The 14,796-nt window shown below is 36.4% G+C and overlaps 1 protein-coding gene across 2 annotated transcripts in view; it reads right to left on the reverse strand.

The window, feature by feature from the left end:
- PGAP1 (post-GPI attachment to proteins inositol deacylase 1) overlaps nucleotides 1–14,796 on the reverse strand; it is a 75,056-nt gene that overhangs the window by 44,298 nt on the left and 15,962 nt on the right. For both annotated transcript variants that reach the window (XM_046019589.1, XM_046019590.1), the window contains 4 exons: nucleotides 8,848–9,019; nucleotides 6,329–6,486; nucleotides 2,835–2,887; nucleotides 1,929–1,995 (listed from right to left, as the gene is read on the reverse strand). In XM_046019589.1, coding sequence (XP_045875545.1) covers nucleotides 1,929–1,995; nucleotides 2,835–2,887; nucleotides 6,329–6,486; nucleotides 8,848–9,019 — 450 coding nt within the window. The remainder of the gene's footprint in view (nucleotides 1–1,928; nucleotides 1,996–2,834; nucleotides 2,888–6,328; nucleotides 6,487–8,847; nucleotides 9,020–14,796) is intronic.

Genomic DNA, 14,796 nt, shown 5'->3' on the forward strand with positions numbered 1-14,796 from the left:
ATTTTTAAAGACTATACCTGTCTGTGATACTACTATTTTTCATGGGCTGAAATGGGTTTTTTCCCTAAGCCTACCAAATGTCATTCCAAACACAAACTTACAATTTTAATTGATTCTGTTATACCTAGTTGCACTCTCTCAAACTAAATAAAAAAACATTTGCCATAGTGAAGACTCATAACTAAAGCAAGGTTGAAAAATTGAAAAATGTTTGTATTCCGTGACCAATTCATAGTGTTAACTCTATAAGCTGATTTACTTTAATAAATATACTTACATAAATATGGCATTTTGTGGTTTAAAATGTGGCAAAAAACAATAGTTTGGGTCTCTCTCTTTTTGGCATTGGGGAGGGGGTGTCTCTCTTTTATTGTATTTTTCAGGAGAGAGGTAAGTATCTATGATTATCTATGATTCTAATAGTAGTCCCGCAGCTTTCTGAAGGGTTAAGGAAAAAAACAAAAACACTATCTCACTTCCAAGAGTGAAAAGCCTTATAAAAGGCTTTTCTAAGTTCTAAGACACAATAAGGAAAGCAATACCCAGAAATCTATTGAGAAAGAGGTCATACGTACTAATCGCCCCCAAAATTGGAGCCTTCACGGGGAAGAATCCAAAAATATCTGAGTGAAATACTTTGCCATAATGAAGAAAATTACCTAATACACAAGGAATCTTTTCTCCAAAAGGAGAAGCCATAGCCACAGTTCTCAAAACATGTTCTACGAAACAGTGAAGGACTACAAGATGACCTGAGTTAAAAAAAAAAAAAATAAAAGCTGCTTAACATGAAAAATAGCAATATGTTCACAAATCACAGAAAAAAAATATTTAAGTTCATGGATAAAATTCCCTGAATTTTGCTGAAATCCTTAGTGCCCATTACTAGATATCTGCTGGCAGACATGAAATAGATGAAAGAATAATATGATGTTTATTAATGGTGCTAGGATTTCCGAGCGTCCTGTTAATTGAACTTGGAAAATCACTGGTTTATAAAGTTATAAGTGAAATCTCATTACAAAAAACATTCAGCTACGGAAAGTACATAATTTAAGTTCTGGAGAGCTTGGGTTAGTTAATTAATGAAGACAATTTGGTCCTACCAGAAAGATAAAGATACTTCTCTTAAAAGAAAGTTTTAAGCAAAAATGTCTATTATGATACCTCATGAAGTTTACAACATATTACAAAAAAAGGATAAAACAGCTTGTAGTAAATATCTTAAGTTAAAAGGATATATATCAAATTTTAAACAACTAAAGGGGAAGAATTGGGGGAAGATTTAAAGCATCTTTTTACTTTCTCATTTTCATCGCATTCTGTTAATTATTAATAGGGATCAAAGTATTATAAGATAAAAATATATTTCTATTTTGAAGCTAATTACAGTTGATATAACGTATAAGGCTTCTACTTTTATGGAAGTTAAAAAAAAATTAAATCCATCCCTACTGTAACAAACGCTTTTACTTTACTGAAGTAATTTTTTAAAAATATTTTATTTATTTATTTGACAGAGATCAAGAGTAGGCAGAGAGGCAGGCAGAGAGACAGGAGAAAGCAGGCTCCCTGCAGAGCAGAGAGCCGGATGTGGGGCTCGATCCCAGCACCCAGGATCACGACCTGAGCCGAAGGCAGAGGCTTCAACCCACTGAGCCACCCAGGTGCCCCTAAAGTAATTTTTTTTTTTAAGATTTTATTTATTCATTTCACGGAGAGAGAGAGAGAGAGAGAGAGAGAGATCACAAGTAGGCAGGCGGCAGTGGCGGGGGAGGGGGGAAGCAGGCTCCCTGCTGAGCAGATAGCCTGATGCAGGGCTCTATCCCAGGACTCTGAGATCATGACCTGAGCCAAAGGCAGAGGCTTAACCCACTGAGCCACCCAGGCACCCCTACTGAAGTAATTTTTAACTTAAAAATACATACTTGTTTAGTATCAGCATCAATAAGATCAAGGAATGCTCGAACTGTAGTCAACTGCAATTGTTTACACCTAAAGGATAAAATGTTATAATGTTATAATGAAACTTTATTTAAAAATACACTTTTGATGCAAACATGCACAATTCTATTACTTAACAGAATATCTGAGTCTGCTGCTCTAAACTCTAGAAGTATTTAAGGAATCATTATAATTAAGCATATATCTTAAAGGTGAACCATATAAAAAACAAAGCAAATTAAATCTCCCTTTTGACAACGTCTGACAATGAACTATCATGGTCCTTCTGTCCCTAAGTCTTTGTCCACCCCAGTTACAGACAACTGTCTGCCCCTTCTTTCTATACCTAAACTAGTACTTCTTGCAGACACTGACTGCACAGCCAGAGGAAAGTGAAAAAAGAATCTTTTTTTAAGCCGAAACATATAGCGATAAGATACTAGGGTCTATGTATTTCTTAACCCTTATTTAATCTATTTATATTAAGGGTAAATCTAACTCCTACTTGGTTTTTCACATTCTAGAATAGTTAATGCTATATTAGTCAAGTCCCTGAGTTTGGTGACTGGTCAAGAGCACTGAAGATCCTATCACAAGTATCTTTGATTCTGCCCAACTATGACAAACTCTAAAATTTCGGTATTTGACTAGCTTTATTTGAGACTCATGCTAGTAGTTCTTCAAAAGATGATTTTATAAGTCGTCAAAGGAACGTTGGTCAAATTGAGACAAAAACCAAGGTTAAAGTTCTAAGCCTTTAAGTCAATCTTCCTTCCAAATCTTTATATTTACGGATAAAGTGCTAACAAAGCTAACAAACCAATCAATGCACTGATAGGAAAAAAGGACACCATGAACCACCAAAATAACCCTATTACATATTAACTTACCATACAATGGAAAGGTGGTCTGTTGAGACCCACGTCTTAGGCACTGCTGAGCTCTAAAAGGACAAGAAAAGAAAATCCAACTTAAGAAAACCACATTTGTTATTCTCCCAAAGGTCTGAAATTCTCTCATAAGCTAATATTTAGAAACATGTAACATTAGTTTCACTATTTTATGATGCATAGACATATTTAAATGATGCATTCTTAGAAAGGTGATCCAAAAATATTAAGGTAGCTCCTATATAAAATCAGAATCATTACTGCTTAGTTAAGCTTAATTACCCCTTAAGAATTATTAAAGCATCTACAGATTCCTTACTAGACTTTAATATCTAACTCTTTATTACTCTATTAAGAGGCTGAGTTTGTCACAATTATTTTAGTAATTTTAGTTCTGACTAGACTACCCTCTGATAAATTCTAAGATGCTCCTTCTTAATCAGGTGTGCCCAAGAAATTCCCAGACTCAGGGAGCTTTTTCAAAATAAATATGCCTGATCACAATTCCAAAGCTATCAAATCAGACTTTTTTCTTTTTTTTAAAAGAGAGGCAGAGAGAGAATCTTAAGCAGGCCCCAACCTCAGACCAGAGCCTAACACAGGGAGGGATCTCACAACCCTGAGATCATGACCTGAACCGAAATCCAAAGTCAGATGCTTAGAAGACTGAGCCATCCAGGTGCTCCCCAATCAGACTCTTACAAGTATGGTACAGAATTACTTATTCTGAAGAAAACCCTAGATTAGGATATATACTAGGTATATATAGTATATATACTATATACTAGGATATATACTACTAGACAGCAAAGGCTCCAAAAAATATAACTGTTTGAAGAAGGCTTCCTAACAATGGCACAGCCCCCTTCAAGAACTAGAGACTTTTTTTCATACCAGCTAATGAATTTCCTGGGAATAGTATCTTACATACAACAGAAACATTAAGTAAATCTGATATTATTTTTCACAGAGTCTCTCTCTGCATTCAAGAAAGGGTTGCTAGAATTGCACTACTGGTATTTACCCCAAAGATACAGATGGAGTGAAAAGAAGGGCCATCTGTACCCCAATGTTTATAGCAGCAATGGCCACGGTCGCCAAACTGTGGAAAGAACCAAGATGCCCTTCAACGGACGAATGGATAAGGAAGATGTGGTCCATATACACGATGGAGTATTATGCCTCCATCAGAAAGGATGAATACCCAACTTTTGTAGCAACATGGACGGGACTGGAAGAGATTATGCTGAGTGAAATAAGTCAAGCAGAGAGAGTCAAGTATCATATGGTCTCACTTATTTGTAGAGCATAACAAATAACATGGAGGACATGGGGAGATGGAGAGAAGGAAGTTGAGGGAAATTGGAAGGGGAGATGCACCATGAGAGACTATGGACTCTGAAAAACAACCTGAGGATTTTGAAGGGGCGGGGGGTGGGAGGTTGGGGAACCAGGTAGTGGGTAATAGGGAGGGCACATATTGCATGGAGCACTGGGTGTGGTGCAAAAACAATGAATACTGTTACGCTGAAAAGAAATTAAAAAAAAAAGTGAAAAAAAAAGAAAGGGTTGCTAGAGCCTGAGTCCCTTAAAGGGACTCCTTCAAAAACCATCCACCAACTTAAATACATACCTAGGGCAGGTATAGGAGCAAAATGTTTAAGTGCCATTATCTGTATGAATGTATATGACAGCAGTTCAGCCTACCTTACTAACACTAATACAACCTAGGTCTCTAACTTAATTTTTCTAGTCCTGATGGCTATAAATGTCAATTAAAATTATTCTTGAGATAATCACCAAAAAATTATTACTTCTTAATAATTACTTTTCTAAAGTAAACATATATGAGATATATGAAAGGCTATAAGCTATTTGAGGGTTAAAACACTAAATAAAACTGAGATAATAACCAGCTTTCAGAAAATTATATTAAGAGGTAAAATATTTTCATCAGAGATACAGAAATATAAGCTGCCTTGAAAGCAACAAATCATCAAATGGATTAGAAAAGAGGGACACACCATGCACATGCACATGCACGCACACGCACACACACACACACAGAAACCAAAGTTCTTTAAAAGATAAGTTGCAGGGGCGCCTGGGTAGCTCAGTCGTTAAGCGTCTGCCTTCGGCTCAGGTCACGATCCCAGAATCCTGGGATCAAGCCCCACATTGGGCTCTCTGATAAGTGAGAAGCCTGCTTCTCCCTGTCCCACTCCACCTGCTTATGTTCCCTCTCTCACTGTGTCTCTCTCTGTCAAACAAATAAATAAAAAATTTTTAAAAGAAAAAAAAAGATAAGCTGCAGAAGCATCAATATAGCAACCTGCTCCAGGTCAAGTCTAGAAATAATTACATCCAATTTCATATGACTAGTATCTGTGTTTACTAAAGAATTAGTATTTAGTGTTTTGAGGACTTCCAGCAAATATCTGCCCAAATATTCAACATCAAATAGAACAATACATACCAATAATGAGGTTTGAGAGATTTAACAATTTAGTTTCAAAGCTATTATGGTTATATCATAACTCCTTCAGTAATAAGAAAATAGTAGGTTAATACCATTAACCATGGTTTAAGCCATGGTTAACGATTAACCATGGCTTAATAATTTTTGTCCTATGTGTGGCAACCATTCAATAATACTTGTTTAATAAATGACCAGTAATCTATAAGTGGGGCAATAAATGAACTGAGCGAGGGCGTATTTATGAAGAGAACAACCACAAAACAAAGGACTAGCTCCTAAAAAGCAAAAGAAATACTGGATTTCTTTTTAGAAATTAGGTTATATTTGGAGACGATGTGCAGTACACACATCTATATATACTACATACAATATCTGCTACTGTGCAGAGTTAAAAAGTTCAGATCTTAACTGAAGACTTCAAGGTTGAAAATATAAGAAATAATTCAAGTCCTAAAAGGAAACTTGAACTCATTTTACAGAGGCTATGTATCCCAGTTAAAGACCAAATACTTGATGTCCTAACAGGGAAAAATAATTAGCAAATTAATCAATCAGGGTTCTGTTATACTAGCAAAGCTAATTTTTAAATTTTAAAATTGGTAAACCTTTATTCAAGTTTAGCACTCAAGAGTCTGATATTCCATTTCTACCGTAAATAGCACTCAGATATAACCAGGGGCCCCTGGACTTCAGTCCATACTTTCTTACAACTAAAACTCTCATCAATGGGTAGGAACTTAATTTAAACAAGGAACAACTATTTATTAAGACTCACTTTCATATATAAATCATTTCCACAAACTCTCTAAGATCTTTTTCACTTTCTGTGCACCCATGCCTCTGCCTTCTCAACATGATCATATTCATTCCTTCATATTCTCTGACACACGTACACATACACACATAGCGGCACTACGCCAACTCAATAGTCATTTTCAAACAACTACATATTTCTCCTTTCATATCCCACTGCATCCATTCTGTTTCTATTTCAGTAGAATCTTAAAAAGATTACCACAACAGATAAGGCACTGGTATGATGGCTTAATTTTGGTAGAAAAGTCAGTCCCGAACGAACTTGGTAATCCCGGAATCCTCCAGCTACAGAAAGTGTGGTTAAATTTATGTGTCTAGCATTTAGAATCCAATAGTTGTTTACAGTCATATAAAAATCTGGTAGGAAATAAAGACACATATTAAAAATTAGTCACTCCCTGCAACACTAATGTATCTATGATACTAATATTAAACTGAATTTCTATTTAAGCCATACTGAATTATTTATAAACAATGTTATTCACGTTTCCCTATTCTGAGTAAAATCACTATCTTTACAGAGTCTGCTTTCCCCTTAAGTAAGACTATGAATACTGAGTTACTGAAGTTATCAATAAAGAAGAAAGATACCCAAACTTTTCTAGTTTTAACAACTCCATACAAAAACAGGTCTCTACATTCTGTAAGAATGCTGCTAGACCATGAGCTACACAGCATAGCAAGTAGAAACCCCTAAAATTCTTCTAAAGATACAAGTTCACAATGTTAAAGAATTGTAGATCTTCCTAATCATGGCAGTGTGAGAGCTTAGCAGCTCTCTACTGTGGGCAGCCACCACCACACGAAGTACTATTTAAGTTCTTAAAATACAATGAGGACAACAACAATCACTTAGTCTTGGGACTTAACGCTGCCGTGGAAAATCTAAGGGTTAAGAAGATTCCACTCATTTAGAGTAAGTACCAGGTAGTTCAATAGGAAGAATATGCAATTTTTCCACTTTATCTATGGAAGATGAGAAAAATACAGTATCAAAGATTTGAGGCAAGGGCAGAGGAGTTCTCATTTCCTTTTCTGATTATCAAAACCTAATGTACTTTCATCCTGGCCTTTGATCCCATTGAGGGCTTCAACATTTTGGAACAGCAAACTCCGCCCACTGAAGATCTCAGCAGTATTCACTTAGACTGTGATTAAGGATTCCCAATTTCTAACATTCCTAACATCTGCAGGTCCTGGGACAAGAATACCAATGGGGCACACATGGCCTTATGTCTAAATACTTAAAAGTAAAAATTCCAGCTAACACACTGTGAAATCAAATCTATTTTTTCTGCCTACCTTGACGAATATATCATTGAAATAATCTGGAAGGCCAAGTTCAAACTTCAAATTCCAGGACACCTCAGAGATGAATACTAGATTATGGCAGCAGAGGAAGGGCAGATCTCTGACACAACACTGAACCATCATCTCTTTTTTCCCATCCTGCATTATAAGGATGCAAGATGTCCAAGCTCTATCTGTATCTCATGCAGAGCCATTCCTTAGCCACAGTTCAAGCTTACTTACATCCCTGCCCTCAGGTAAGATTCAGGTAGGAAGCCCACACAGGCCATGGAAGAAGTCTGAAGGCCTTGTTGCCTAGATCATCTTCCAGAAATAAAGGCACAACCTGCAAGTGGGGAGGCTGCCTGCCCTATATAATCCTCACCTTGTGGAGGACGGCAATGCCAGAGCAGAGCCCTCTAAAGCGTGGAGCCCAGTGCACAGCTTCCTTCCCCCCAATTAAGGCCAGTATTTCTATCAAGTATAAACAGGGAATGTACTTCAGAAGGTCATACAGGTCTCCTAAAAACATAGGAACTGCCACCCCTTGAACTTTTGTTTTTTCATTCGAATTCTGGCTTAATGAAATATGAAATAAATACAGAATAAATAAGAAAGAGGCTTACTGATTACTAGAAAGGCAATCTGACCCTAAGAATTACTTTCAGCCTGAACATTTTAGAGACAGACCATTGCTACCCTTCAAAAACAATAAAATCTGACTCTCTTGAAAGCTCTTTCCTCAAGATAATGCAAATTTTGATAGGGTAAGAAGTGGCATAAATTTACTGATCAGGAAAGAAATCTTTGTTTTCAAGGACTTTATTCTATCATACCACATATCAATAAACAGTGAAGATAATACTTGACTTTCTTTAAACATGCAAATAATGGTACCTACCTCAAAGGACTGCTCTAAGCATCAAGTGAAATAATAAGACATCATGTAAAGTACTTAATACAACACCCAAAATACAGTAATAAATATTAGCAATTCTAGCACACCATATAAAGCATTAGTAGATCTATTTATTTAAAAAGAAGCCATTTCTACTGTTTCACTTACATATAAGTTTAATTTGAATAGAGTACTGGAAGAGTTAACAAAACACAGGAATTTTAAACATACTTTAAGAGACAGAGAGTCATCCCCAAGAGTAATTAAACTGATTCCCAAATGTCTAGGGATTATAAGACATAAGCTCTCCATGGGGGGGCACTATGGACAGAGAAAACTAAGAACAGTTTCAATTATTAGCCTCAGTTGAAAGTCACAAAAAAGATGCTCAGAAATTGAGGTGTTAATCTGAAACGGAGTTGCTTCACACGTGGATAAATGTGCAGCACACTCTTAGAGGAGGGAGGCGCAAGGATCTATTTATTCTTAAACAACAATGGAAAGGTCAGTGTTAATGTAGTAGTACTTACCTGTTATGAAACGATCTAATGGCATCACAGGAGCAACGTGAGGGGTGGCTTGTGTGATAAGAAGATTTATCAGATCTTGTTTAAAATTTTTCAGTGTAAGCAATGCTCTTGCAACAAGGCCACCCATAGAATGACCAATTATTGCCACACTTTTTGGAGCAAATTCTTGACCCTATTTAAAAAAAAAAAAAAAAAATCACCAAGGCATAGCGAAGTCTTAGTATCATAACAAAAATATTAAACATTTCTCTCTACATATGAGCAGTTTTATAGGAAAAAGAAAATTAAACTATTTATATAACTTTGCATAAGATACAGAAATACATTTTCATTTACTTGTAATTAGTATGTACACACTATTTTGTATTCAGCCAAATATTTTTAATAGCTACGCTTTGATCTTCTAATCCCAAATCAGAACACCTGGTCTAGTATATCATGTCTTATAATTCGCTATATTGGATACAAGAGCTGTAATTACATTTGGCATAAACCAGAATATTAGATTTTATAGGATATAAGAAGTAATATAATTTATTTAAAATTGAAATCACCACAAATTATGGTTACCATGGGAATATAGTATCTAATCATATTCATATATCTTACCAAGTTACTTCTCTATGGTGCACCTGTGTTTAAAAAGAGACCAGCATTCCATAACATTTATTCACTGACAATCACGTTTTTAAAATAAGCGCTGCTTTTTAAAAGTCTTTGTCTCCATACAGTATCCTCAGTTTCACTACCAAACTTCTGCTTATTGCCCTCCACACTGATCCTTCATCTGTGACTTCTCTCCCATCACTATGAATAAAATGGACCTTATGCAGAATAACATAGTAAGCCTGACACTGCTATCCTTATAACAGACTGAATATAAGTTGGCTCTGGGCTGTAGTCTTGGACCTTAGATTCTGGGATAATCCCACCATTTCCTAAATGGTAAAATTAAAGCTCACTATGCTGAATCTGTTTTTGCAAAAAGTTTGGTTTATGCTGAATACCTACTGTCCTTCTGGTTGGGTTTTGGTACATGTTAGGCACAGGGTATCTATGTGGCCAGGCCCCAATAAAAAATTAGGGGCACTGAATTTCTCATGAGCATCTCTCATAGACAGCACTTCACCCATTACAACTCATTGCTATCCAAATTAAATGCATCTGGTGTGACTCCCCTGCAAGAACGTTTAGAAGCTTACACCTGGTTTCCTCTGGATTTTACCCACCTACCTTTTCTTTTCCTTTTTATTTATTTATTTTTTTTTTTAAAGATTTTATTTTTATTTGACAGAGATCACAAGTAGGCAGAGGCAGGTAGAGAGAGAGAGGGGGGAAAGCAGGCTCCCTGCTGAGCAGAGAGCCCCATGTGGGGCTCGATCCCAGGACCCTGGGATCATGACCTGAGCTGAAGGCAGAGGCCTTAACCCACTGAGCCACCCAGGCGCCCCTTCCTCTTTTTTTAAAAAAAGATTTTATTTTTGAGTAATCTCTACACCCAGTATGGGGCTCGAACTCACAGCTTGAGGACAAGAGTCACATCCTCTATCAACTGAGCTGGTTGGGCACCCCACCCCAAGCACCTTTTCTTCGCTGATGTTGAATATATCCTTTCACTGTAATAAATCATAACCATGAGGACAACTATATGCTGAGTCCTGTGAGTCTTTCTGGACAATCATCAAGCCTGGGAATAGCCTTGGTTATCCCCAACACAGAACTGATCTTAGAAAAAGCCAAACTCTCCAATGTGCTCTGAAACCCATCCCCTTTGTCCTTCTTAAGTACATTACTCCAGCAATTCTTTTCACTTTCTTCTTGCATTGTTATTTCTCCCTCACTACCAAATCATTTTTGCCAGTACATAAATACAATACTATTTTCCCTTAAAAAAGAAACTACTCCCACTTTGCCCTTAGTGACCACATCTTTCTCTACATATCTTATAGCATAACTCATCAGAAAAGCTGCCTATATTACTTGCTGTCCCCAGCTTCTCAACCTCCATACTTTTAAACTGATTCCAATCAGGCTTTCACCTCAACACTTCTCCAAAAGTGTTATCAAGTCACCAAGGAATCTAACTGCCAATTCTCAATCTTCATTTTATTTGAACTATCAGCAGGATTTGACATAGATTACTTCTTCTTTAAAACGATTTATTTGGTTTCCTTGACAATATGATTCTCCTGGTTCTCCTTTTACCTCACTGGCTGATCCTTTTTAGTGTCCTGCTCTTTCCTTCTCATCTCTCCTCATCTCTTGATATGGGAGTGATTTGGGCCTCAGTCTTTCGGTCTCTTCTTCCACATTTTGACTCCATTATGATCACATCCAATCTCATGGCTTTAAATATATCCATATCCTGTCAACCCTCAAATTATCATCTGGACCTCTTCTCTTAAGCTCTTACCTTAAATTCCAATTGCATACCAACTATGCAAACCTGTCTAAAATGAAGCTTTTTTTTTTTTTTAAGTAGGCTCCACACCCAATGTGGGGCTTGAATTCATAACCCTGAGATCAAGAATGGCATGCTCTACCTACTGAGCCAGCCAGGCACCTCTAAAACAAAACTCTTAATCTCCTACAAATCTGTTCCTCTTATATTCTCCCCCAACTGAGTTAAAGGCATTTCAATCCTTCTAGTTGTTTACCCAAAAATTCTGGGTCATCCTCAACTTTTTGTTTCACATCATCCCTCCACATCTGATCTGCCAGCAAATCTTGTTGCCCTTAAGATTTATACTAATGTTAGGGGCACCTTGGTGGCTCAGTGGGTTGGTCCTCTGCCTTTGGCTCAGGTCATGATCTCAGGGTCCTGGGATCAAGCCCCGCATCGGGCTCTCCACTCAGTGGGGAGCCTACACCCCCCTCCTCTCTCAGCCTGCCTCTCTGCCTACTTGTGATCTCTCTCTCTGTCAAATAAATAAATAAAATCTTTAAAAAAAAAAAAAAGCTTGTAATGGCTTTTGTAAGATTTATACCAATCTTACCATTTCTTAACACCTCCAATGCTACCAACTTGATCTAAACCATTATCTCTTGCCTGAATTACTGCAATAGCTTAACTGGTCTCTTTAATTCCACTTTCATGTCCCTTCAGTTTATTCTGGAAACCATCCAAAGAATAATATCTTTCAGACCTAAATCAGAACATGTCACTCATTTGCTTAAAAATCTCAGCAGTGGCTTTCCATATCACTTCAAATAAAAGGAAAAATTCTTAGACTTGCCTACAAGGCTCTATAATTTGCCCTCCCCACCAACTTTTCCTTTACTAACTTACTGTATCTGCTTCAGCCATATTAGTCTCCTTGGTTTTTTTTTTTTCCAATATAGCACATGTGTGCTTGCTTCATATATTTGTTTCCTCTTTTTGGAGTACTCTTTTCCTAGATACTCTCAGGTCCTTTAATTTATATTAAATTGTCTCCTTCTCAGCAGTCTTTGCTAGGCATCCTTATTTATAACTGTAGTCCTCTACCCTTTGCTCCTTATGCCCCTTTTCTGTTTTATTTTTTTCCTACTATTTATCAATATATAAGATATATATTATATTAGATAATAGTATATATTTTAGGTATTAGATAAGATATAGTATAAGATAGTATATATTTTTCTTATTTATGCTGTTCACTCTTTGCCTCTCCCCACTAGAACATGAGGTCCATGAGGGCTTGGATTTCTGTTTTATTCACTGCTATAGCTGCAAGCAGATTCATATGATGAATAAATGAGGTTTTCTCCATCTATGTCCTCTCACTTTCCCACACTCAAACCCTGTCCATTCAACAAGATTCAGTTGTCTTGAACTCCCACTGTAGCTGGTTGTGACTGTAAAGGAACCTTACTTTCTAAAAGCCTCAATTTAAAATAAAAGTTTATTAGTTTTATTATAAATTGAATATGCAGTCACTAGGGAAAACAAAAAATACAGAAGGGAAAAAAACTACCTAGCATAACACATTAAAGACATGATTATTTACTGTGAATGACATTTATGGAGATAAATCTCACTTTGTAATGACATCGTATTTATCTTATCTAATAAATATCAGGTACATAAAAGGTCCTGTACCTAATTGGGCTTGTCTCCTCCTACAGTATTTAGTACAGACTTAAGCTCAAAAATTACTTGCTATTGAAATAACTTTTAAATTCTGGCTAATGCAAAGAATCATGCCTAAATTTCATTTTCAAGAAGCGTGGGAATATCACACTGCCGGGATTACTATAGCTACAGAGTCATGCCTTCAAATCAGGCAATGCAGGTCCTCCAATTTTGTTTCTTCTTTTTCAAGATAGTTTGGCTTTTTTAGGTACTTTGCATTTCCACATAAGCTTGTCAACTTTTACAAAAACACCTGCTGATATTCTGATTTGTAGTATATTAAATCTATTGGTCAACTTGGTCAGAATTTACATCTTAACTTTAAGTCTTCTAATCCATAAAGTTGGTCCATTTATTTGGATTCCTTTCTCTCAGCAAGTTTTGCAGTTTTCAGTATACAGGTCTTAAACATCTTTCATTATATTTATCCATAAGAACTACATTTTTTATACTACTGTAAACGTATTTTAAAATCTCACTTTCCAGGGTGCCTGGGTGGCTCAGTGTTTGGTTAAAGCCTCTGCCTTCAGCTCGGGTCATGGTCCTAGGGTCCTGGGATCGAGTCCTGCATTGGGCTCTCTGCTCAGCAGGGAGCCTGCTCCCCCGCCCTCTGCCTGCCTCTCTGCCTACTTGTGATCTCTGTCTGTCAAATAAATAAATAAAATCTTAAAAAAAAAAAACAACTCACTTTCCATTTGTTCACTGGTTTTTGAACATTGACCATTTTCCCTGTGATCTGGCTAAATTCAGTCATGAATTCTAATAATTTTCTGTAAATTCCTTTAAATATTTCTGTATATTTATGTCATTTGTTTATATAGACAACTTTTAATCCTTTTTTATCTTTATTAACTTTATTTCTTTTCCTGCTCTTACTGTACCAACTAGGACCCTCTGTCCTAAGGAATGATAGAAATAGAAAGAAGCTGAAAAATGAAGAAAAAAAAACTACCTGGTATGAAGCATTAAAGGTATTTATTGTGAATAATATGGAAATTTCACTTTGTGATCACAACTTATTTACCTTATTCAATAAGTATCTTATCAGATACAGAAACAATTCTTAACCTTTGTATCTATTCCTAATGAGCTGAGTTTTTGCCTTAAATCATGAATGGATGCTGAATGTAGCCGAATGAGCTTCCTTCATCTATTGAGACAATCCTACGATAAAGTACAGTGACTGATATTTGAATATTAAACCAACTTTCCATTCCTGGGATAAATCCTATCAAGTCATATTATACTTTAAAATATAACTGGATATTGGGGCACCTGGGTGGCTCAGTCGGTTAAGCAGCTGCCTTTGGCTCAGGTCATAATTCCATGATCCTGGGATCAAGCCCCGCATTGGGCTCCCTGCTTGACAGAGAGCCTGCTTCTCCCTCTCTCTGCCTGCTGCTCTGCCTACTTGTGCTTTCTCTCTCTCTCTGTCAAACAAAGAAATAAAATCTTTTTAAAAATTAAATAAATAAAATACTACTGGACGTATTGAGGATCTTACGTCTATGTTCATGAGGAATACTAAGTCTATTTTCTTTTTAAACAATGTCAATGTCTGACTTTGATAATCTGGGTTTGCAGATTTCTTAAAATGAACTTATACATATTGTCTTTTCCTCTATTTTCTGAGTTATATAGGATGGGTATTATTTCTTCCTTAAATGTGTCACAGAATTTACCACTGAAGTCATTTAGCTCTAGAGTTTTCTTGGCAGTAAGATTTTTAGTTACAAACTCAAAAAATTTTGAACAGATACAGGCTAGACAGACATTCTGTTTCTTCTTGTGCCTGTTTTATAATTTATGTTTCAAGGGATTTGAGAATACCATTT

The sequence above is a fragment of the Meles meles genome, chromosome 9, assembly GCF_922984935.1.
Source record: "Meles meles chromosome 9, mMelMel3.1 paternal haplotype, whole genome shotgun sequence".
NCBI lineage: Eukaryota > Metazoa > Chordata > Mammalia > Carnivora > Mustelidae > Meles > Meles meles.